Consider the following 24538-nt stretch of genomic DNA (forward strand, 5'->3'; position numbering starts at 1 on the left):
GATCATAGATAAGAATTTTAAGCAATAATCAAATCATAAGATATCAATTTTACTCTTATACATTGTATATCGATTGAATCATTGAATCATCGAATCATCAATATAAATTCTGTTAATCATTTATTTGGCCCTATGTATTTCAGTCACTGTATACAGCCCTAGAAACATTTCATTGCCCATTAAATATCCAACCTAAAATTCGGTATTATTTTTTTTCTGTACTTAAGTTGCAAAACTGACTTCGCTTGAAATGTAAAAATAGTTTTTATATTATATTGTACTTACAGCAACAGAATCAATTGCTGAATTCATAATAGTGATCCATCCATTAAATGTTGCCTGCAAAAAATGAGATGTATTTAATTCCTATGGAGATCTGTGCTTTATGGTAAATAAAAAGTAAAATTCAATTTGTTATTAATATACTGGAACATTTGACAGTAAATCTTATCCTTCTTCAATATACAATGCAATTAATATCTTTGACATATTCATTATTAGATTTTTCTTACTTATTCTGATTCTGAATGCTTAGTTTAGTTAATGTTTAATAATATTTTAAGATGGTATAAAATAGGGCAATACATAAATAAACGGTAAATAAACTCATGCTGCCAAGTGCCACAGCTACTTGGAATTGGTGTACATGTGCTTTTCTGGGGGATGGATAAGAGAGAAATAGTCTAACTCTTTACATTTGGCAGATATTGGCTCACTGATTAGTCTTTCCTCAATGCAATAAACAAAAAAAAAGGTAGTAACCCAGAGTGGATCAAAGAATTATGACTCGATTATTTGGTCATTAATTTCACAAATAGGTTTGGTCAGTAACTGCTATTTTCTCTGTCAATCCTACCTTCATCTCTACTTCTGTCTCCAATGGGACAGAAGTATATTTCACTTTTATGTCTCTGGAGGAATCCAGTATAGTATGTCCTGTAACATTGACTAATAATTGCTAAAATATTTTATAATCAATTTTTTAATCATCTGCATTTAGTCCTTTGTATTCAAACTATAATACAGATGAATATATAATTAATAAAAACATCAAAAGTGTACTTACTACTTGAAGCAGAGAAAGGAAACCATTTCCAATATTATCAAAGTTTAGTTTTGCATTTTCCCATGGCATGGAGTCATTAAAAACAAGACTTTCACACTGAGTCTTATTCATGACTTCAGATACAGAAAACCTTTCTCCACTTGTTGGATCAATGCATTCATAGAATTTCCCAGCAAATAAGTGCACTCCCATGATACTAAAAATCAGCCAGATCATAAGGCAGACCAGAAACACATTCAAACTTGGTAAAGTAGTTCTTATCAAAGCTCTCACAACCACCTGGCATATAAAAAAATATACACATATCACATGTAAAACTATTTTAATTTGCAGTCAAATTAAAAATAGCAATCAATGCAATGTTCTACTGAAAAAATTAAAAGGGCCATACATAAAATAGGCCACATGCCAGTATTGTGATGATCTAAATAGAAATTCATTTCAATAAAAAATATACATTAAAACTCAAGATACACTCACAATGTACGAGTTAATGGTAACAGGTAGGGTTAGTACAAATACAGAATAAAAAAATTATTTCACTGATTTAACATTTTTATTCATTTCTTATATTGAGTCAGAAATATTCAACTGATATGTACATATGGAATGATCTAAAAACTCATAAAAAAAGACAGAATGGACCTAGAACTGGCTTGAGGAGTCTACTTGTAGGAAGCATGAGCTCTGAATTGTAGAATCAGTGACACCATTCTAAATGGTTCAATCTAACCATTTTCTTCACAGTGGTCACAACATTCCTTAATACAGGACTTGTAAGAATTTATGGTAGCCGGCACCATGGCTCAACAGGCTAATTCTCTGCCTAGCAGCGCTAGCACACCGGGTTCTAGTCCCAGTCGGGGTGCTGGATTCTGTCCCAGTTGCCCCTCTTCCAGGCCAGCTCTCTGCTGTGGCCCGGGAGTGCAGTGGAGGATGGCTCAAGTGTTTGGACCCTGCACCCGCGTGGGAGACCAGGATAAGCACCTGGCTCCTGCCTTCGGATCAGCGTGGTGCGCCAGCCACAGCACCGGCCTCGGCGGCCATTGTGGGGTGAACCCACAGAAAAGGAAGACCTTTCTCTCTGTCTCTCTCTCTCACTGTCCACTCTGCCTCTCAAAAAAAAAAAAAAAAGAATTTATGGTTTGTACTTTATTACTTTAAAAAATGTAAATTTATTTTGAAATCAAATGTTTTCTTTCATTCAGTAAATAACTACTTTGTGTATACATGTTCTTAGAATTTTGGCAATCAGAGAAATGCAAATCAAAACCACAATGAGGTTCCATCTCACCCCGGTGAGAATGGCTCACATTCAGAAATCGACCAACAACAGATGCTGGAGAGGATGTGGGGAAAAAGGGACACTAACCCACTGTTGGTGGGAATGCAAACTGGTTAAGCCACTATGGAAGTCAGTCTGGAGATTCCTCAGAAACCTGAACATAACCCTACCATACAACCCAGCCATTCCACTCCTTGGAATTTACCCAAAGGAAATTAATTTGGCAAATAAAAAAGCCATCTGCACATTAATGTTTATTGCAGCTCAATTCACAATAGCTAAGACCTGGAACCAACCCAAATGCCCATCAACAGTAGACTGGATAAAGAAATTATGGGACATGTACTCCATAGAATACTATACAGCAGTAAGAAACAACGAAACCCAGTCATTTGCAACAAGATGGAGCAATCTGGAAAACATCATGCTGAGTGAATTAAGCCAGTCCCAAAGAGAAAAATATCATTTGTTTTCCCTGATCGGTGACAACTGAGCGCCAAAGGGGAAACCTGTTAAGTGAAATGGACACTATAAGCAACAATGAACTGATCAGCTCCTGTCCTGACTTTAGATGTACAATGTAATACTTTATCCTTTTTAGTATTTGTTGTTATTGTTGTTGTTCTAGTACTATTCGTTGAACTCAGTAATTAACACACAATTATTCTTAGGTGTTTAAATTTTAACTGAAAAGTGATCCCTGTTAAATCTAAGAGTGGAAAAAGAGAGGGAGGAGATGAACAATTTGGAACATGCTCAATCGGACTGGCCGCAAATGGTGGAGTTAGAAATGTGCCAGGGGATTCCAACACAATCCCATCAAGATGGCATGTACCAATGCCATCGCACTAGTCCAAGTGATCAATTTCAGCTCACAATTGATAGTTCTGATAGGTCTAAGAGTCAAAGAGATCACACAAACAAGACAAGTATCTGCTAATACTAACTGATAGAATCAAAAAGGGAGAGAAAGATCCAACATGGGAAGTGGGATACACAGCAGACTCATAGGATGGCAGATGTCCTAAACAACACTCTGGCCTCAGAATCAGCCCTCAAGGCATTCAGATCTGGCTGAAGAGCCCATGAGAGTATAGCAGGCATGGAAAGCCAAGATATCATGGAAAAAAAAAAAAAGACCTAAATGAATGATCTCTGTGAGTGAGATCCCAGTGGAAAGAACGGGGCCATCAAAGAAGGAGATACCCTTCTCCGAAGGGAGGAGAGAACTTCCACTTTGACTATGACCCTATCGGAATAAGACCAAAGTCAGCGAACTCTAAAGGCTTCCATAGCCCTGGCAACTCATGACTAGAGCCTAGGGAGATTACTGACGCCATGAACAGGAGTGTCAAATTGTTAAATCAGCAACAGGAGTCACTGTGTACTTACACCCCATGTGGGATCTGTCCCTAATGTGTCGTCTAAAGCGAAGTGATGCTATAACTAGTACTGAAACAGTATTTTTATACTTTGCGTTTCTGTGTGGGCACAAACTGATGAGGTCTTTACTAATTATATACTGAATTGATCTTCTGTATATAAAGAGAATTGGAAATGAAAAAAAAAAACAACCTGGTGTTAAAATGGAAATGGCATAGAAAATTAATTAATTTGAAAAAAAAATTATGTAGGATCTCTGTCTTTAATGTGCTGTACATTGCTATTTAATGCTATAATTAGTAATCCAATGGTAGTTTTTTCACTTTGTGTTGCTATATGGGCAAAATGTTGAAATCTTTACCTAATATATACTAAACTGATCTTCTGTATACAAAGAGAATTGAAAATGAATCTTTACATGAATGGAAGGGGAAAGGGAGCGGGAAGGGGGAGGATTGCGGGCGGGAGGGAAGTTATGGGAGGGGGGAAGCCATTGTAACCCATGGGCTATACTTTGGAAATTTATATTCATTAAATAAAAGTAAAAAAAAAAAAAGAATTTTAAAAAGTTAGCTAACATCATAGCTTCATTTTTGGACATTGTTTTTAAATTGAGAAAAAATCATACATATCTATGTGGGTTAAATATGTATCATTTTATGTGACATTATCTAAATTATTATATTATTTTAAAAAATTCAGAACTTTTTTATTTGAGAGACAGAGCAAGAGAGAAATGTGCTTCACCTGCTGGTTCATGGCTCAAGTAACCCAAATGGATGGGACAGGGCCGGAGTCAAAGTCTGGAGCCAGGAATGCAATCTAGGTCTCCCACAGGAGTGGCAGGAACCTAATCACTGAGCCATCACTGCTGCCTCCCAGGATCCGCATTTGCATGAAGATGGAATCAGGAGCCAGAGCCAGGAATCAAATTCAAGGGCTCTGATATGGAGTGTAGACATCTTAACCACCATGTTAAATGCCTCTTCCATAAAGATATTTTTTTCAATTAAAATTTCTCTAATAATATTTTCTTTTTGCTTATTTTATGTGTTTTTATATCTTAACCATATGGACCTAAAATCTCAATAAGCACAACTAATCTACAAATTTTCTATATTTAAACAGTAGAATATAAGACTTTTATTGTATTGATATTCTTAAAGGTACAAATGAGAAGACAACAAAGCTTATTAACAAAAAATATAGATTATGTTAGAAACTTTTATCTTACCTTCATTCTTTCAAATTGAGATAGAACTCTGAGTGCCCGTAGAAATTTAATAGAACAAAGTGGTTTTAGCTCTTCTCGAGTTTTGCCTATTAAACCAAGACAAAACACCTATACATATATAAAGAAGAGTTAATAAGACCATCTTAATTAAAATAACATGTAAAATTAACTTTGCATTTATCCAAAAAAGATACACAAAACCTATCAATAAATATGTGTAGTACTTTAAAGCATATAAAAACATCTTGACAATAACTTACACAAAGTTATAAGAAAATAGTTTTATGTTAAAATCACTTTAAGAAGATAAAACAAAAAATTATTCTGGTAGTAAGGAATATATATTATTGAGATAAACAAAAATGTTTATATTTTATTTTCTGTATTATCAAGGACTAGTATCTATATTTTTAAGTTTGAAATTAGATTAAAATTAATTAAAACCAATTTTATGATTTTTTCAAAAGCAGTACTGTTATAGAATATAATAACATAATTAAAATTTGTAATATATTCACATGTGTATCTACATACAAACATGGTTAAGACAAAATACAAAATAGGATTTCAAAAGACAACCATCAAGAAGGATATGAAAATTGTTAAATCAAAAGTTCCAGGCACAAATATGTATAATGATCTAGTAATGTGATTTTTAAAAGTACATATGTATCTACAGAAATCACTGAATATTAATACTAATTAAAATTGAGGAAAGTGATAGAGATAAGATTAATTTTTATTTTATCCTTATATTTTCTGTATGTTCAAGTCAACGTCCTATACTAAAGAGATCATCTTACAGCAGATCTTCAAGTAAGGGTGCCATAGTCCTAGCGTGGATGGATATGGACATGGGAGAATAATCACTAGGAAACAGGAAGGTGAGCTGCAGGCAATGTGGTTTGGTTGGAGTAGAGGTTAATTTTCAGGAATTAGTTTACAATACAGAGATCAGCTACTGCAAGTCAATTATACATTGTGGAGGTGTTATCCTATTTTTTAGAATAGGAAGCCTTTGCTCATTCCACAACAAAATATTAGAACATATATGGCAGTACTTGTTCTCGGCACGAGGATAAAGGAAGGAAGAAAACTAAGTAAAAATTCTGCACTAATGGAACTTACTGATTTGTGAGAAAACATAGACAAAAACAAAGTGAATTAATAAATTATTTAACATGAATAAGGACTGTAGAGATGAATAAAGCAGAGAAAGGGGAAACTAGTGTTGTGTGGTTGCAGTATAAAACAAGGCAGTGAGGAAAATCCACCTCCAATGGTTTCATTTCATCCAAGACATAAATGTCAACAAAAGTTCCAGTTGGAAGGAAGAGTAAGTCAAAGGCCCTGATATGGAAGTAATCTTGTTTAGTTTGTGGAGCTTCATGAAGAGCCATGCTGGTGGGTCAATAAACAGACTGGGACCCGAGGAAAGAATAGTAAGAGACAAGATTGGATCATGTGGAGACTTGTGGGTCTTTGACTGCAAAGACCAGCTTAAGTGATGTGACATGAGCTGACTGCTATTTCATAAGTCACTCTGCTGCTTTGGTGGAGAACCCACTGAAGGTGTGCAGTGGGAGAAGCAGGGAAATCAGTTTGAAATCTACTGTTGGGATCCAAATGAGAAATTTTGATAGCGTGGATCTGCACAGCACTGGTTATGACAGTACATTTTTGGATATATGATTTAAAATTCAAGTCAAAAGAACTTAAAGATTTTAGGTTGCTAATATTTTTAGACATCATGTAACAAACCTATCATATGGGAGTTCATAGGTAACTAGTACAATAAAGTGCTGAACTTTTAAAATTTTAAATAAGATCAATATTTAACATTTTAAATAAAGAGATGGAATATTAGTCATTGAAAATTGTACATCAGAAGGAAATTGAAAACAAAAGTGAACAGAACATTTAAGAGTAAACAAGAAAGAGTAAAACAAATAGCATTCTAAATATTTATTTGAAATACATACAATAACAACCATGAAGTCCAGTTTGTACCAGCTGTTAGAGAAATAAGCTTTAAAACCATATGCAATCCACTTTAGAAGCATTTCCAGAATGAATATGTAAGTGAAGATCATGTCAGCATATTCTAATAAGATTTTAATAGTTTTTCTCTGATCAATATATATATCTTCAAAAGCCTGTGGGTAAAAAAAAAAATCCCTTAGGGTTAGTGTTCACAGAATTCCTAAAAACTCCTTGAAAGAATGAAACTGTATATATAATAAGCAGTTGATGAACAAAGTCACAGACTGTAGTCTCTAGGGCTTTTTCATTTTGCTTGGATTTAATGATAGTATCAATAATTACCATTTTTTCATCTCATGCCTTTGGCATTCATTTATCATAGGACTTCTTCTTATAGCGACTAAACAAGGCTTCATAATTGTTCTTTGGCCCCAGAATATGGCTATAGGACATTGCATATCTTCCACTAAAACTAAAGCTAAATTGTCTTCTGTAAATTTGGATTTCCTATGCCAGTAACAAAAGGACTTTCAGGGACATTTGATCTGAATCATTGTGAGGATTGGGATGCTGTAACAAAATGGAAGCCAGAAGCAAGCAAGCATACATATTGCTTGAATCCGTTTTAAGTAAAAAAGTGGATAAGACTAACCTATGTTAGTGGAGAAGTAATTGTCAGAAGTAATGTTCTGTTTCTGAATCTAAGTGACTATTAACATCAGCATACTCACTTTGTACAAACCATTCATGCTGTACACTCAGGACATGTACAGTCTTCAGTTTTTGTCTTAAATGTCATGTATCAATAAAAGGTTTACTATAAAACTCACCCAGTGCAAAACCTGGTTCTGAACCATGACCCCCAACCATGATTTTCTCTGCTCTGTATACCTCACACTTAACTAGTTCTTGTGTATGCTTCTCTGCTTTTTCTTAGTTAAATGCAAACAAATGAAAATCTACATTCTATTTGCTTCCTTTCCTATATTAAATACAGCATGACATATACTCTGTCCTCTGCCCTTCTTTCCCCAATTACCACCATATCTTAGAGCATGAAATAACCAGCAAACAGGCAGCTTCCGTATTATTTAAAATAGCTGCATAATATTCCATTGGATGATTGTACCGCAGTATATTTTTTAAAAGATTTATTTATTTATTTGTTTGTTTTTTAACTTTTATTTAATAAATATAAATTTCCAAAGTACAACTTTTGGATTATAGCAGATTTCCCCCCATAACCTCCCTCCCACCCACAACCATCCCATCTCCCACTCCCTCTCTCAACCCATTCTTCATCAAGATTCATTTTCAATTATCTTTATATACAGAAGATCTACTTAGTATTTACTAAGTAAAGATTTCAATAGTTTGCACCCACACAGAAACACAAAGTATAAAGTACTGTTTGAGTACTAGTTATACCATTAATTCAAATAGTACAACACATTAAGGACAGAGATCCTACATGGGGAGTAAGTGCACAGCGAGTCCTGTTGTTGATTTAACAATTGACACTCTTATTTATGATGTCAGTAATCACCCGAGGCTCTTGTCATGAGTTGCCAAGGCTATGGAAGCCTCTTGGGTTCACCAACTCTGATCTTATTTAGACAAGGCCATAGTCGAAGTGAAAGTTCTCTCTTCCCTTCAGACAAAGGTACCTCCTTCTTTGTTGGCCCGTTCTTTCTGCTGGCATCTCACTCACTCACAGAGATCTTTCATTTAGATCATGGTTTTTTGTTGTTGTTGTTTTTCTTTTGCCAGAGTGTCTTGGCTTTCCATGCCTGAAATACTCTCATGGGCTTTTTAACCAGATCCAAATGCTTTAAGGGCTGATTCTGAGGCCAGAGTGCTGTTTAGGAAATCTGCCATTCTATGAGTCTGCTGTGTATCCCGCTTCCCATGTTGGATTGTTCTCTCCTTTTTAATTCTATCAGTTAGTACTAGCAGACACTAGTCTTGTTTATGTGATCCCTTTGACTCTTAGTCCTATCATTACAACCAATTGTGAACTGAAACTGATCACTTTGACTAGTGAGATGGCATTGTGTACCACAGTATATTTAAGCACTCATATTTTGTGGGTCCCTTTTCCCCATAACTCTGATAAAACAAAGAATATTTTGGAGAATTTTTAACATATGGTCAAATATGTGTAGTATAATTTCACAGGTGTATTGTAATTATAATTAAAAGGTCCTTAAAATACATATAATACTTCTCTTTCTTTTTTGAATGGGTACCAAAGTATTAGAAAAACACAGCAGAATTTTGGTTGTACAAGCTATAAAACTCTTTCACAAAAAACTTCATTAAAAGCAACTAGATGCAAGTTTCTAGTTTTGGTCCATTTTACCACTGTAGCACATATATTTTGCAGTCATATTATTTACTTAACATTTTGATGCCAGTATTTAATGGCAGAATTAAATTTATTAAATTCAACACTGATGCACAGACTTTCCATGAACAAGTGACATATACTTCCTGAAATGAAAATCCCAGAATACAAAATTTTTAGCAGTTTAACAAGTGTTCTGAGGAAAGTAATAATCTAGCATGGTGACTTTCTGAATTAAGAGAATTATCATATATTTATCCCAGGGACAGGGTCACTCACCCTGATTGCTCACTTACCAGAGCACTTGTGCTGAATAAAGTGACAAGTCCAATGAAACACTTGAACCAACTGTTTTCAACTATCTTGCAGCAAGTTTTCCTTATGTTCTGCCAGATTTTTCCTTTCCTAGATAGTCTACTGATTTGACCAGGTGAAGATCTCCGTCTACAACCTGACAAAAATAGAACTGATAAAAGCAAAAATCTAGAAAACTCACTAAAAAGTAAATGTCTTAAACTTTCCAGCATATGCTTCCTCAGTTAGTTATTTACAGATGCTGACTTAAGTAGTCTCTGATTTCCAAATATTCGATTGATTTTTACTTCTGCTACAGTGATCACTGCAATCACCAAGGAGAAAAACATGAGTTTGGTAGTTGTAGAAAGAAAGAAATTATTCAAAGGCTTGGAATAGCAACTCCTCTGAAGAATATTTTGAGAATGAAATTTATCCTCCATCCCTACAAAAATAAAATACCAACACAACATCTTCTGAATGTTATATTTTTGCATAATGCCTGAAAATTAACCAAGAAGATTCACTGCAGCATATCAAACATTCCCACTTAAAAACATTCATAAGATGTTAAAAGACAATATGTTAATTAAACCAACTGGATTCTTTGATTTCAGTTCTTGGGTGGCAAGGAAATGAGACTTCTGATTGAGACTATTGGAGGAGGTAACCTGGATTGTAAAATACTTTGTGTATGGGGCTGAACTCTACCTCTGGTCAAGATCAGCAAAAGATAACTCAAGGCTTGAGAAGAGCATGACTAACAGGTTAATAATATTAAAGGAAATGGAAGTGGTTGGAGGCAGAAGTCAAAACATTTCAGTTTAGACTTTTGCCTAGTGTCAAATACTGCAACTCTAGTCTGAAAAAACATAAACATGTTTCTTCCCCTGTCTCAGAGGATGCAATTCCTGGAATTCAAGTTACAAAGATTCTTATTTTGAAGAGAAAGGAATTTGAGTACTCAGCAATTACCATTTTGATATCTTTTCAATGATTTCAAGTGACCAAACCTGTAGTAATTTTTTCATCTTGCCAAGAAACCAACTTGAATTATAAGTCAGAGAGGTGTGTTACATACTTATATGTAATACTAGATAACTGATTGCATTATATATATTTCTTAATATTCATATGAAATATATAAATGTGTCACTGTCACAAATTGTCTTTCTATAAAAATTATTGGATATTTTCATATGAATATTTTAAGTATCATCCTATTTCACTAGGTCTAAATATACTTCATTTCCCTTCTAGACATACATATACACACACACACACACAGTCTAACTGAACAATATTGATTTTCTGTTTTACTCTTAAATCGTGTTGTAAATTAGATTTGAACAATATGTATACAATTTTACCCACTATTACTTATAGAATGGTAAAACACATTTTGGAATCAATGTTACCCAGAATACTACACTGAGACAACACTTAACAGTTCTTTTCTGCATTAACTACATTGATCAAAATGTCTATAAATAATTTAATGATGTATGATGATATTAATGGTATTACTTGGGGTTATTCTTTCTTTGGTCAGGTTCTCTTTCCAAGATTACACACACATACACACAATTTGTGCACATATGCACAAACACACTAATTTAATTTTTTGACAATATTATATGGTTTATCCTCATATCTTGGATTGGGAAACTGAATCAGAGAGGAAATTTAGTGGTATACTGGGGGATCAAGTCAACATATCTGATTCCACAGCCAACCGTTTTTATCACAGTAAAAGACTATTAAGAAACAGGCCCTTTCTCTCTTTTCTCAGTGTTTGTTGACATTTGTTTTATCTGTCTATGAGGATATAGTTGGGTGCCTGTGTGTAGTGTATGTATTCTGTAGCCAAACTAATAAACTCTCTAACATTAAAAGAAACCTAATACTATCACTTAGGTTTAAGAGAAATTTTGTCTAATTTCAACAAAATTATTAAAGAAATTTTTTCTTACCATTTTTTAGATGCTTTGGCTTTTCATGTTCATAGACCATTTCTTCTTCCTCAGAGATAGCAATGTCCACTGTACTGCATTCAGATGAGCTAGACTGCTTTAGTTTCTAAAAGGTAATGTGTCATCAACAATGTGATTAAAATACTATTTTATTGCTGTAAAGAAAGTTTATTACATTTTCAGAAGTAAAATAATCTGGTATAGAAAGAATAGTATCATATTTAAAGGAACTTAAGCCAATTCCATGACTGATATAAAAATACATATGAATTGATGTGAATTGAAGTTTTTAGAAAATTATTTTAAAATAATTTAACCTAAAATAGCTTTATAAAAATTTAATTTTAATTGGTTTTTAATAGATTCAGTGTGTTTTGTAGATACAGTTCTAAGAACATAATGATATTCCCTCCCTCCCTCCTTCCTCTGCTTTCCTTCTCACCCTTTCTTGGCATTCTTCTAATATAAACTTTAAATCATTTTAAAGATGATCAAGTCCAGAGATGTTTAGGGATTTCTCCAGTCATACTCATTGATTTTAACTTTGGTTCTTTCAATGTGTTTTTCATCATCCCAAATTACCAGTTTATTAATTTCCGAGACTTCACACTTGTATTATATATTTCCTGAATGTTTACTATCTGCTTGGTATTTTCCTATGTAATACTGAACTATTTTTTCATAATCCTTCTATCTACTCCACAAAATATATAGCACACTTTTTATCTTCATTTACAGGTGAGAAAACAGAATCTCAGACATCTTAATTTGATCACTGGCCTAAAACCAGCAGCTGGAAGTGGTAGAGTTAGGTTTAATGGATCATCCTACTGACTTCAGCACTGATTTGCTTATTTATAAACAAGAACATAAATCAACAACAAATAAATTTACTAAAACATCTTACCTCTTTGCTGTCTCCATCACCTGACTTGCTCTGAATCTCCTTGTTATCCAGATTTTCTATATCAGATTCTCCTGAGGCAATTGGCACTGTTTCTGAGACACTAGGACTGGGCATAAGTGACAGATTCTCATTTTCAGTCATGGTGTTTTTCTCAGTGCCAATACTTTTTTCCTCATCCTTGAGGAAATCTTGATTGTTGCTCAGTTCAGAAAGAGTATGGTCAGATATATTTTCTTTAACATACATGTCATTCACTTGGTTCATTGTCTCCCTTGGAGCACTTTGTTTTTTGCATAATATTTTAAGTAGCATATAGTTTATTCCCTTCTTTATCCTTTCCATGGCAAGTTGGAGATTTTTTGTTTCATTGTTCTCTTCAGTTTTTGCAGCATTGTATGAACTAAATGAGCTCACCAATGCCAGAAACAAGTAAAGTATCTAAGAGGAAGTGAAATGAGACTAAATGAATGCCATTTTCCCCTAAATTTTTTAAAATGCCTTTTTAAAAAGCTTACCAGATATTTGAAAACAGAACACATGATCTGCAATGCTATTGAGATCTAACTAATCTATAATTTGTCAGAAGAATGGTGGAGGCTTACATAGGCAGCAGTCATCTTAAGTCCCAGTGTCTTATGCAATATGATCTTTTTCTATTTTATAAATGAAGAGCAAGGCTTATCAAAGGTCACACCAATTAGACTCAAGTTTGTCTTATTCCAGAGCTTATTTTATCACTGAGCCAGCCTGTATGGTATATTATGTGGGATGCCAGGTGGCTGATTTCACATTACTCCAGTAGCACAGGTAGGATTTGCAAACCAATCAGGCTTCTTAGGGGTAGAGAGTTCTCCATGGTGCTGAAGCTATATATAGTAGTTATTGAAACAGCCAAACATGTGGGCAAGGGAAGAGGTGTCAAGTAGATTAGCTGATTCTCTGTTGTAATAAATTTGGTAATAGGAAAAAACATGAGTGATAGAAAAACCATCCTTGGGGGCCGGTCCTGTGGCACAGTAGGTTAAGCCTCCACCTGTGGCGCTGGCATCCCATATGGGCTCTGGTTCTAGTCCTGGTTGCTCCTCTTCCAATCCAACTCTCTGCTGTGGCCTGGGAAAGCAGTAGAGGATAGGCCCAGTCCTTGGGACCCTGCACTCATGTGGGAGACCCAGAGGAGGCTTCTGGCTTTAGATCGGCGCAGCTCTGTCCGTGGCGGCCATTTGGAGAGTGAACCAACAGAAGGAAGACCTTTCTCTCTCTCCCTCTCACTGTCTGTAACTCTACCTCTCAAATAAATAAATAAAACCTCTATTAAAAAAAAGAAGAAAAACCATTCCTAATGTTTATGTTATTTTGAACTCAAGACTAGTTTATATTTTGATCCTTGTTACTGTTAAGAAATATGGTCATGGTCTGGCCATTTCTAGAGAATTAGAATTTAATCTTGCTTATAATGGTAGGGCACAGATTTCATATTTTGGATTCTAGTGTTGCAGATTCACATTGGTTCCTCACTTAGATTCAAAGTAATAATTAGAGCACTTTGACTATTTTGGTAGCTATCTCCCCTCTCTTTTAGTTATTTGGATTTCTGAGAATGACTTTATGCTTTATATATATGTGTATATGTATACATATAATATATAAAGTTTTTCTGACTAATTTGATTTCTTCAAATATTGAGATCTATGTTAAAAATAACTACAGTGATTATGTTTACATAAAGTAAGTATTGGAAGAAATCTAAATATTCATTTTTTAAAAATTTCTTTCAAAATTTTGGATCCATTTGAAGAAGTGAGAATCTCAAACACAGGCTCCACCGTTCTCTCAGGGGCCACACTGTGAGCAGTTTTATCATTGTTAGAACTGTAGGTCTGTGATGTATAGTTGTTTCTTCTTCCTCTTCTGGTTAAGTATTAGGCAAAGCATAAAATAAAAAAGGGTATTAGGTATGTGTTTCATGACTATAAACTTCATGTGATTAGTAACCAGGTTTTCCTCTTAATGAGAAATATGCCAGTATATTTTAAGTGAATATAATACAAAATTTCTTATATTGTAAACCCACATTTACACATGCATATGCATATACAGTGGACATTTTATATGGCTGAAAAGGAAGTTCATCCTAAAAGTTCAAAATGCCATAAAATTTTGGTTAAAGGAAAGAACTTCATAACACTGCAGAACTCCACCAATTTGTTCATATATGCTTTGAAAATTTAAAAAACAATATAGTCTCTTAAGGAAATCAAAAGTCAAAATAGAGTGTGTAAAGGGCCCAAGCTAGGAATGATTTATGGAGTATTAATAAAGGGAAGGAAAAAGGTAGGGATCAAGAGTAACTTTCCTCTGGCCACAGCAATATAACTAGATTTTAAACATGGATGTATTGCTTTCTGTTAAGAGAGGAAAAGTGAAGAAATGCATCCAAAACAAGATGCTTAAATGTTTCCGTTGAAATTTGTTTTTAGCCACCTCAAAGAGATCCACTTATTGAATGAGAATTGACCCTTCATTCCAAAATAGATCGAAATGAAACAGAAAGGAAGGTCATGATTTATCCAAGTATTGATTTTCTGATTAGGAATCAGGAAATAAACTTGTATTAAAGTATTTAACATGAACAGAGTAATTTTTTGTTTTAATTCTGTTCTAATTAAATATAAACATTGAATTTGAGAAAATATAAATCTATATAGAATACAAATTTATGACCAATTTTTACTTTCAAAAGTAACTGAATTTTACGTTTTATATATTTTTTCTTTTTATTTTTCTATCCATTATTATTTTGTTTATATAACTATAATCAGACACCAAAACACACTTAGTGGCCACCATGTAAGTTGTAGGTAAAACTCCTGGAAGAAAATTGTTCCTTTAAGAAATAAAACTTCTAAATAATATTAAATAATTAACAAAAATCTATAAATGTGGACCTTAATTTTTCTAAAATATAAATTAAAACAAATATTTATGATTTATAGGGTGCTAGATGATCTTATTTAAATTATGACAATCCTATAAGACATGTAATATTATTATGTTCATTTCCTATAAATGTAATCAAATTTAAAGGTTCTGTGTTATATGCCCAAAATCATTTAATTAGTATAACTGGAATGTGAAACTATGTTTGGATCTGAACTCTTCCTTTCCTACAACTCAACATGACAGGATTATATGAAAAGTTACTTAGGTATCTGATTTTGTATAAGATTTTTAAGTGTTTCCATTTTAAGATCAGAATCACTGTTGAGATCTTATTATGTTATAAGACAAAAACATTATTATCATGGTGTGCCACAGCTGGATGACTCTTAATGGAATAAAGTTGAAAGGATTTAGTAGACCAAGAAGTATGATGGCCAATCAATTGGAAATGGAGTTTCATGTAATTCCATTTTATTCTGAAATTCTCCCTGCACTTGAACTTTCTGATCAGTAGCAATAAAAAATTTACAAATAGAATGGACTTCAGAAGTAAGGAAACAGAAATGCCTTAACATTTTATATAAAATATATATAATATTAGCATATATTTTAAGTATAGCACATTAAGAATATATAACATGTCCCAGTCTTCTTCATTGCTCTTGAACTGTGTGTGTGTGTTTGTGTGTGTGTGTGATGTTGTTGATTTCCTCAAAATCCATAGACCTTCCTTTAGGAGACAGAAACCTGAGTTCATTTGAGACAGAAACTTGCAGTCCATTTGAGAAGCTACCTTTATTCTATTATTAGTCATCGCTTGGATTTGGACTGATGCCATCTCTAGCTCCAAAGGAGAACTCTGGTGAGTGGCTTAAAAAAAGAAATGTATCCCACACTCTGTGCAATAAAGATTATTTCAGAAATGGGCAGGTGATTCAGAACCACTGAGATACCAGGAAAGTTTGCTGTGGTTTCTAGGTAAGAAATTCTCTCTTCTATTAGACATGAGATGATTTGAAGATGTAAGACTACAAAGTGAAATAGTCATCTTGATAACACAGAAGATACCAGGTAGAGAGGAATACAGAGATGGAACTGAGATATACAGAAACCTGTCTCTAATGATCGTATTGGAATACCTGTGCCACCCTACGACTACAGTTAAGATTGCTCTCTGTTTTGTCTTATGCAGGCTAACATATATGCTCACTCTTGACTGTGCTTTATGTCACTAGGAGTTGAACATGTATTGCTAGTTACAAAAGGCAGGAAGTACTAAAACAGTTTCACATGTTGGATAGTGTTCCAGGCTTTATGATAAAAGAAGAGTAATGGTCTCTTCTGTCATGGGATCTAATACCAAGATAGACAATTATATCAACAATTAAACAGAATGCCAATATGGTAAAGTGCATGACAAGAATTTTTCCCAAGTTGAAATAGGAACTTAGGAAGGGCACAAACAAAATTGAGTCTAACTTGTATTTTTTTCTTTCAGTCTCTTAGAAAATGTACTTGATATTTATGACATATGAGTAAAAGGTGAATATCGAATCTTCCTGTAAGAACCATTTTCTTTTATAAACCATACCTTTTTCTCAGAAGCAGTAAAAGCTACTTACTCAGTTCATGTAACACCACTTTGATTATTAGGAAATTTAGAAGTGAAAGCTTTCTGTCTTGGTAAATGCATAAAAACAGACCAGTGTTTTTCAATCTTGGCTGTACAATTTAATCAACTGAGGTTTTTAAAAATCCTGACGACCAAGCCATAACAACAAAATTAGAATCTCTGGGAATGGATCCAAGGCATGTTTTAACTAAATCCCCAGGTAATTCTGGTGTGCAGGCTATTTTGACAGCCAGTGTTACATTTAAGTGCTTCTTAAAATTTAATGTGCACACAATTACCTGAAGATGCTGTTACAATGAAGATTATGCTTCCTTAGGTCTGGGATGGTGTCTGAATGTCTGCATTTCTAGCCATCTCTGTATGATTTCAATACGAACAGTGCTTTCCGGTAGACATATTATACAAGTCAAATACACAATTTAAAATTTTCCAATAGTCACATTAAAATCATATAAAAATAGGTAAAATTAATTTTACTAATGTGCCTTTTTTACTAAATGTATATAGTTAAATAAAAATATTTTCAAATATATTCAATGATAAAATTATTTCCGAAATTTTTACATTTATTTTCAGGTCCAACTATAAATGCAGTGTGATTTTTACATTTATAGCAAGTCTCAGATTGGACCAAGCATATTTCCACTAACAATCACATGTGGAGAGGAGTCAACTTACTGGAAAACTTAGTTATGGACAACTGGATTCTCATTAATTCACATCATGAAAATACCAGACTGCATTATACAAGATTTCCCAAAGAAAAATAAAGCACGGACTACTTACCAGTAAGTTTCCTATTAAAATAACCATCATGTAAAACAAAATACACTGAGGTTGGCCTGCTACTTCCATGCAGTCCCATAGGGTTTCTATCCACTCTCCACAGAGAATCCGGAACACATTCATGAAGGAGTGGAAGAAGTCGGACATGTGCCAGCGCGGGAGTCGGCAGTCTTTGTCAATGCGGCAGACACACGTGCTGTAACTGCTACCAAACAACTTCATGCCAAACACAGAAGAAAAGAAAATGAACGTGAACAGCAGAATGATCACTTCTTTCAGGTCGTCCAGTGAATTACTAAGAGTCAGCATCAGCTTCTCGAAAGTCGGCCAGTATTTCCCCAACTTGAAAATTCGCAACTAATAGAACAAAATAGAGAAAACAAGAGCAAGAAACAACAACCAAAAATAAAAAAATCTGGTCAGTATTGACTACAATGTACATTTAAATATTTATCAACATTATACACATGTACATATATGGCCTTTAAAGTAATGTTTTTAAAGTATTACTATTACATAATATTCATTTTATGTGTGGTTCTTAATGAGTGTTTCATATTCTATAGTTTTGTAAACTAACTCTATTGATATATTTTTCTCTTGATCTGCCACCCCCCCCCATTCAATATATGTTATTATAACTACTCTTGCTTGTTTCAATTCTTTCAGAGCAGGTGTTCACTCTTGGCTTTTTCTTTCATATAATACATTGGAAATTTCTCCACTTTGTAACTGACAGATGATACTGAAAGTCTTCCAAGATCCACCACTGAATTCCACTAAAAGTCCTATCACATATTTTCCCTTAAAAATATCATATCAAAGATGAAACAGAATAGGTTCAGTCTAAATATTCCCCTTCTTTTTATAAGATTTTTAAATACCATCAACAGAACAATGTTGCCTTCATATTTTTGGTCACCATATAATAGTTGAAAATCTAAAGCCTATACATTATTTTTATACGTACTATGCCCTTTGATTTTTCCTAGTCTCTGGTTGGCATTCTGGACTCAAGAGTAAGATACTTACACATGCCTGTGTAAAGTTTAATCATCTTAGGTTCAGTCCATTATTATTTTTAATGTAGTTTTGTTCTTTATTTTAGCATATCTTATACATTTGCCCATCTTGTTTCATCCATAAATTTGGAGACAATATCCTATATATTTGTCTTACTCATTAGAAAGATTAAGGATGATGCATGAATTGAGATGAAGCTTTGAAGAATCTGCCCCCAAGGAAGTAATCATTTAGATAAGATAAAATCTTCTTAATTGTTCTTGATCCCTGCCATATTTGTTCAACCTGTCATAAGAATGTCATTCTAGTAATCATATTTCTTTTTCTAATTTTCTGATTCACACAATGATCTCAAATTGTAGACATATACTGATTTCAGCTTAATAACCTCAATATACCCAACTATACTAAGTGAGGTATTTCAAGAGTTTGTGTTAAAAAAATGAAAGTAAAAGATAAGTTTATTTTGTTATAAATTTTTTTAAACTCCATGAGTAGGTTTTTCATTGTATGCAATGGAAAATTATTTGAAGATCCTTTATACGCATGGATTTCACACAAAAATTATAAAAATACTATGATGACTTAACTAGTTCTTTTATAAATGTAATTTTCTTCCTGACATTTAGAAATTTTTTTTTTTTTTGACAGGAAGAGTGGATAGTGAGAGAGAGAGAGAGACAGAGAGAAAGGTCTTCCTTTTTGCCGTTGGTTCACCCTCCAATGGCCGCTGAGGCCGGCGCACTGCGGCCGGCGCATCGCACTGATCTGAAGCCAGGAGCCAGGTGCTTCTCCTGGTCTCCCATGCGGGTGCAGGGCCCAAGGACTTGGGCCATCCTCCACTGCCTTTCCGGGCCATAGCAGAGAGCTGTCCTGGAAGAGGGGCAACCGGGATAGAATCTGGTGCCCCAACCGGGACTAGAACCCGGTGTGCCGGCGCCGGCCAACATTTAGAAATACTTAGAACCTTACATTTAGAAATAACTGGATTCCTTTTTCTTAGTCACATATATGTAATAGACTTTTGGAAGTCTTCACCAATCTTACCTTTTAAAACTTACAGTTTCATTGGCCCTGCTTCCTAGAACTACATCTCTAAGTTGCTGCTAATACGAACTTGTTTAATATGTTGGTCAAATAGCAGCATTGAAGACTATTTGTTCCTTCTTGGGATCACCTAGATCTTTATATGTCAAGGAATTCATTTAATACTCTCAATGACCAAATGGGATAAATTCCCTTTTAGGTCTGAAAACTGAGATAAATTTTGATGAAGTAAAAATTAGGTCTTGGATTCTACTTACCATCCTTAATGATTGAAAAAGAGCCATTCCTTCAACATTTGCTAGATAAACTTCAGTTAATCCATGGAACACAATTATGCTATCAAAAATGTTCCAACCTACTTGGAAATACCCATATGGATGCATGGCAATTATTTTAAAAATCATTTCTGCTGTAAAAATTCCAATGAAAACCTAAATAAAAATAAAACACATGGAGAAAGTGATTCCAAAAGCTATATCCAAGCCTACATACATAGAAACTTAACACAATGTTCATTTTTCATATACACCCTCTTTATAACTCCTTTATAAGATGTAAGATCTAGTTACATCTGGAGTCTGTCTTATAATGACGGGGTCATAGGTTTTAACAATCTAACATTAAACACTTCATACAGAATTTTCAATTATTTTAATAAGTGCCATCTTTGATAAAAACAAAAGAATATTTGAGGATAAATATCTTTCCACTTTGAATAGTTACTCATGAGATGTGGAATATATGTGAGATATTTCATTTTTCAATTTGTAAAATAAAAGTGTATGTATTACTTTCTGTATTTTACATATACATGAATATAATTTTTACTATACATGTACTTGATCCAGAAAGAAAACAGAATAAACTTTAAAATTGTACTGGCAGAAATAGCTAAAATATTATTTTGGTATCAAGTATATGTATAATTCAAAACTGGTAACAAGGTGTCTGCATTAATATAATTAATTAAACAAAACAAAATTAAACAAAAACAATACGAGCAAAGAAAACTACTACAACATATATTTGTTTGAATATGATTTGTTTTAAACTTTTAGAATTCTTTTTTTAAACTTTTACTTAATAAATACAAATTTCCAAAGTACAACTTTTGGATTATAGCGGCTTTTTCTCCCCATAACCTCCCTCCCACCCGCAACCATCGCATCTCCCACTCCCTCTCCCATCCATTCACATCAAGATTCATTTTCAATTATTTTTATAAACAGAAGATCAATTTAGAATATACTAAGTAATGATTTCAACAGTTTGCACCCACACAGAAACACAAAGTATAAAGTACTGTTTGAGTACTAGTTATACTGTTAATTCACATAGTATAACACATTAAGGACAGAGATCCTACATGGGGAGAATTCTAGTTTGCCTTTTTCACTATATGTGAGATGTAGAATATATGTAAAATATTTTGCATATATAAAATCTGTTGAATTCCTTAGTTAGTGGAGTGTTAAACTTGTGATTATAAAATAAAGGAAAGTGTGAGAAGTCAGATGGGTTAATAGGTAGTCAGGGGATCCCAATGGAATTTGGGGTGTAAAATATTTGCTTCCTTCCCCAAAACATTATCTTTAGCAAGAACAAACAGGCCACCCTCTTTCCTTTGGAATCTCCAAATTTACCATGAGAACAGCGAGGGAGCTCTTCCTGAGCTCACAGCTTATTGTGAAAACAAGTTACCTATCCCACCCTTAGCAGGCCAGGCAGGGTGGAAAATTGTGAATCAGGCTTTTTGATGGGTTTTTAACCCTGGTAACTGAATGCCAATCTGATTGTCAAGTTTTTGTTTTTTTTTTTCCTTCAAAATTGTACTTAAAAAGCACACTGCCACCAGTCCTTTCGGGTTTTTTTCTTCTCTTGGAAGCCTCCCTCCATGTCTGGTTGGAGGTCCTTGATTCTAATAAATACTTTTAAATCTCTTTGCTGTCCACTTACAAATTCTTCTTCCATGTGAGACAAAGAACCGAGGTAACAAAAATAACTGCCTCCATTTTTGCATAGCAAAAGTATGTCATTGTAAAAATTAAAAAAAAGGAAGGAGGAGGAAGGGTTGGAATGTGATGGGAGGGAGGGTGGGATTGGAAACATCATTATGCTCCTACATCTATTTATAAAATAGATGAAATTTGTACACCTTTTATAAATATAAAATTTTTAAAAAGAAAATAAGAATAAAAGAGGTATATAAAATAATATCTCACCAAAATGAGAAGATCCAAAAAAATAAAATAAAAACCCAAAACCAAAACTAAAGGCCATTATGACATCCAGGGGAGGCTCTATTGTAATCAGGATTCAGAATTAAGGTATCAATGAAAATCTTGTGCTTTTTCAGTTTACCTCTGCCCCCTACTCTGATATGTGAGGTAATGGTGTCAATAGAGTGCATATTTGAGAAGTGAGAGACAATGACAAATTTTCACTGAACCTGACTGCTAGGAATCTTATTTTTATAAGACAGGATTTTTAAGTCCAGCTGTGAAAACATTCAATTGAAGGACCCAAAGCTGGTGGGGTCCTGGGTAGCACCCTGGGGACCCAGAAATTCAGACTCCGGACACCAGCAATGCAAACACAAGAGGCAGTTTATTTACGTTTTGCGCAAAACGGACCCCTCCCTCCTGAGAGAGTGAGGTGCCAGAGGAGGGTTACAGGCAGTATTTAAAGGCAAAAACCACAAAATTATCTTAAGCAAGTGAATACAAAGGGGAAGGGGGTTTTTGTTTACAGCAGTTTTACTTATTTTAGTACACATCAGTTTTACTTATCTTAACCATTGCACAAGGTGGGTTTCCAAACTGGTATTCCCTGTTATCTGCTAAGTTGCAGTTTCCCAGAAACTGACCTTTCTTGAAACTTTCTAACTGACCTTTCTTGAAACTTCCTTGTTTTTCAGCAGGTTAGGCTCTGGTAAATTTTCACAAGTACACGTCCTTCACAATGATAAGCATAGACTGGGGCAAGTAATCTGATAATAATATGTAGTGCAATGTATTGCAGTTAGAAAATAAAACAGTGAAGAAAATAATGGATAAAGCAAAGGTGCAACTACAAACAAAAACAATCCGCAATGAGAGTCTTACCAGATTTCCAATGCTAAGAAGGTGGTTGGTTTCATCACTCATTGGATAATGTTCCAGAGCCAAAAAATATATGTTTAAAATTATGCATATGGTAAAGAAAAGGTCAGTAAATGGGTCTGTTATAATCCTCTGGAAAATCTCTTTCAATTTTAACCAACAGGGAGAACAATTCCATATCAAGAAAGTTTTAGCAAACCTATACCAACACAATGAGCATAGCTTCTTGGATTTTTTAATTTCTGTAGTGAAAAAATTAAAAAAATCAAATTTTAGAAAACTATTTATTTTGACTTTAAGAGAAAAAATTGCCTATTGCATGCAAAGAGAGATTTGAAATTAGACTTCTCATTTGGAATTAGGAAAAGGAAGTATTCTATACTAACAAAAAGCAGAGTGACATAAATTTCCCATATTTCATTTTGCTTGCTGAGTTAGACAAATGAAAATAAGTCAAACTATGTATTAGAAGAAAAAAAAAACAGAAGTATCTCAAGAAGACAAATATAGAAAATAGTTGAGAACATAATAATTTATAGTTGCTAGATTTATATGCTGTATAGAATAATGCTTTTTAGTATTGACCATGAAAAGAATTACTGGTAATACATCACAAAAAACAAAGTGATGATAGCTCTACTGAAATAATGTTTGATGCTCCCATCTGTCTTTTTAGTTACATGTTAATACTCCAATATGCTTTTCAATGTTAAGCAAAGAGAACACAGGAAATTCTTTGTCACTTCTTAGTGACCTTCTGAATTTTTCTTTATTATTCATACTAATCTTCTTATGTTATTCCTTAAATTCTCATTCTAACTGGAAGATGTCCCGCACGTAACAAATCTTCCCAGGCAGATGAATCAATTAATTCACAATCTTTTATTGGGATTCCGCTCCCTGGCGAGGTTCACCAGTCCCAACAGAGTGGGGGCTGAGGAAGTCAAGCATCAGACAGAGATTGGGAGGGCTCCTTTTATACAGGGCATGGGGGTTAAAGGTTGAGGTAGGTCTGATCCTCATTGGTTGACTTTAGGCACCCGTGGGGACCTTGACAAGGACTTTTCATCCCTGGAAGTGCGGGAAGGGACTCTCCATTCCCGGAAGTGTAGGCCTTCTCTCCTTGTGAATCCCAAAGCTATCACTAACCATCCAAGGTCCTGAAGAAATTGCAGGATTTCTTTCAAAATGAATCTTCCATGAATAGAACCCTCCTCAGTAAGTGCTTAAGTATTTTGCCTTACCTTCTTTTTGTCTGAGAGTAGTGTCTTCCAGTATATCCATAGGTGTGTTTATGGAAGTTGATGATCTTTTCTTCATTTCTATTTGTGTTGTCTGAAAAAAAAAATTTGATGGGTCTAACTGCCTTCTTATCTTTGTAGGTTCAACTCTATAATGGTGTTGTATAGCCATATAAAAAATGCTGGTTCTTGCCTTTAGAAGTGTTTTAGGTTTCCATCATTGGCCAAGCTTTACACTTTAGGCAGTATTAAACTGATTTGGGATTATGGTACTCATACTTGGAAAACAAATGTA

At 34.1% G+C, this 24538-nt stretch overlaps 1 protein-coding gene across 1 annotated transcript in view; it reads right to left on the reverse strand.

Moving 5' to 3' along the window:
* Positions 1 to 24538, reverse strand: part of SCN7A (sodium voltage-gated channel alpha subunit 7) — a 65572-nt gene that overhangs the window by 7691 nt on the left and 33343 nt on the right. Inside the window, exons 10-20 of the mRNA XM_062200245.1 lie at positions 24247 to 24337; positions 23006 to 23244; positions 20159 to 20332; positions 17832 to 18188; positions 12473 to 12910; positions 11566 to 11671; positions 9595 to 9749; positions 6951 to 7124; positions 4969 to 5076; positions 1067 to 1345; positions 286 to 339 (exon numbers count right to left, since the gene is read on the reverse strand). Coding sequence (XP_062056229.1) covers positions 286 to 339; positions 1067 to 1345; positions 4969 to 5076; positions 6951 to 7124; positions 9595 to 9749; positions 11566 to 11671; positions 12473 to 12910; positions 17832 to 18188; positions 20159 to 20332; positions 23006 to 23244; positions 24247 to 24337 — 2175 coding nt within the window. The remainder of the gene's footprint in view (positions 1 to 285; positions 340 to 1066; positions 1346 to 4968; positions 5077 to 6950; positions 7125 to 9594; positions 9750 to 11565; positions 11672 to 12472; positions 12911 to 17831; positions 18189 to 20158; positions 20333 to 23005; positions 23245 to 24246; positions 24338 to 24538) is intronic.

Source organism: Lepus europaeus, chromosome 1 (assembly GCF_033115175.1).
Source record: "Lepus europaeus isolate LE1 chromosome 1, mLepTim1.pri, whole genome shotgun sequence".
Taxonomy (NCBI): Eukaryota; Metazoa; Chordata; class Mammalia; order Lagomorpha; family Leporidae; genus Lepus; species Lepus europaeus.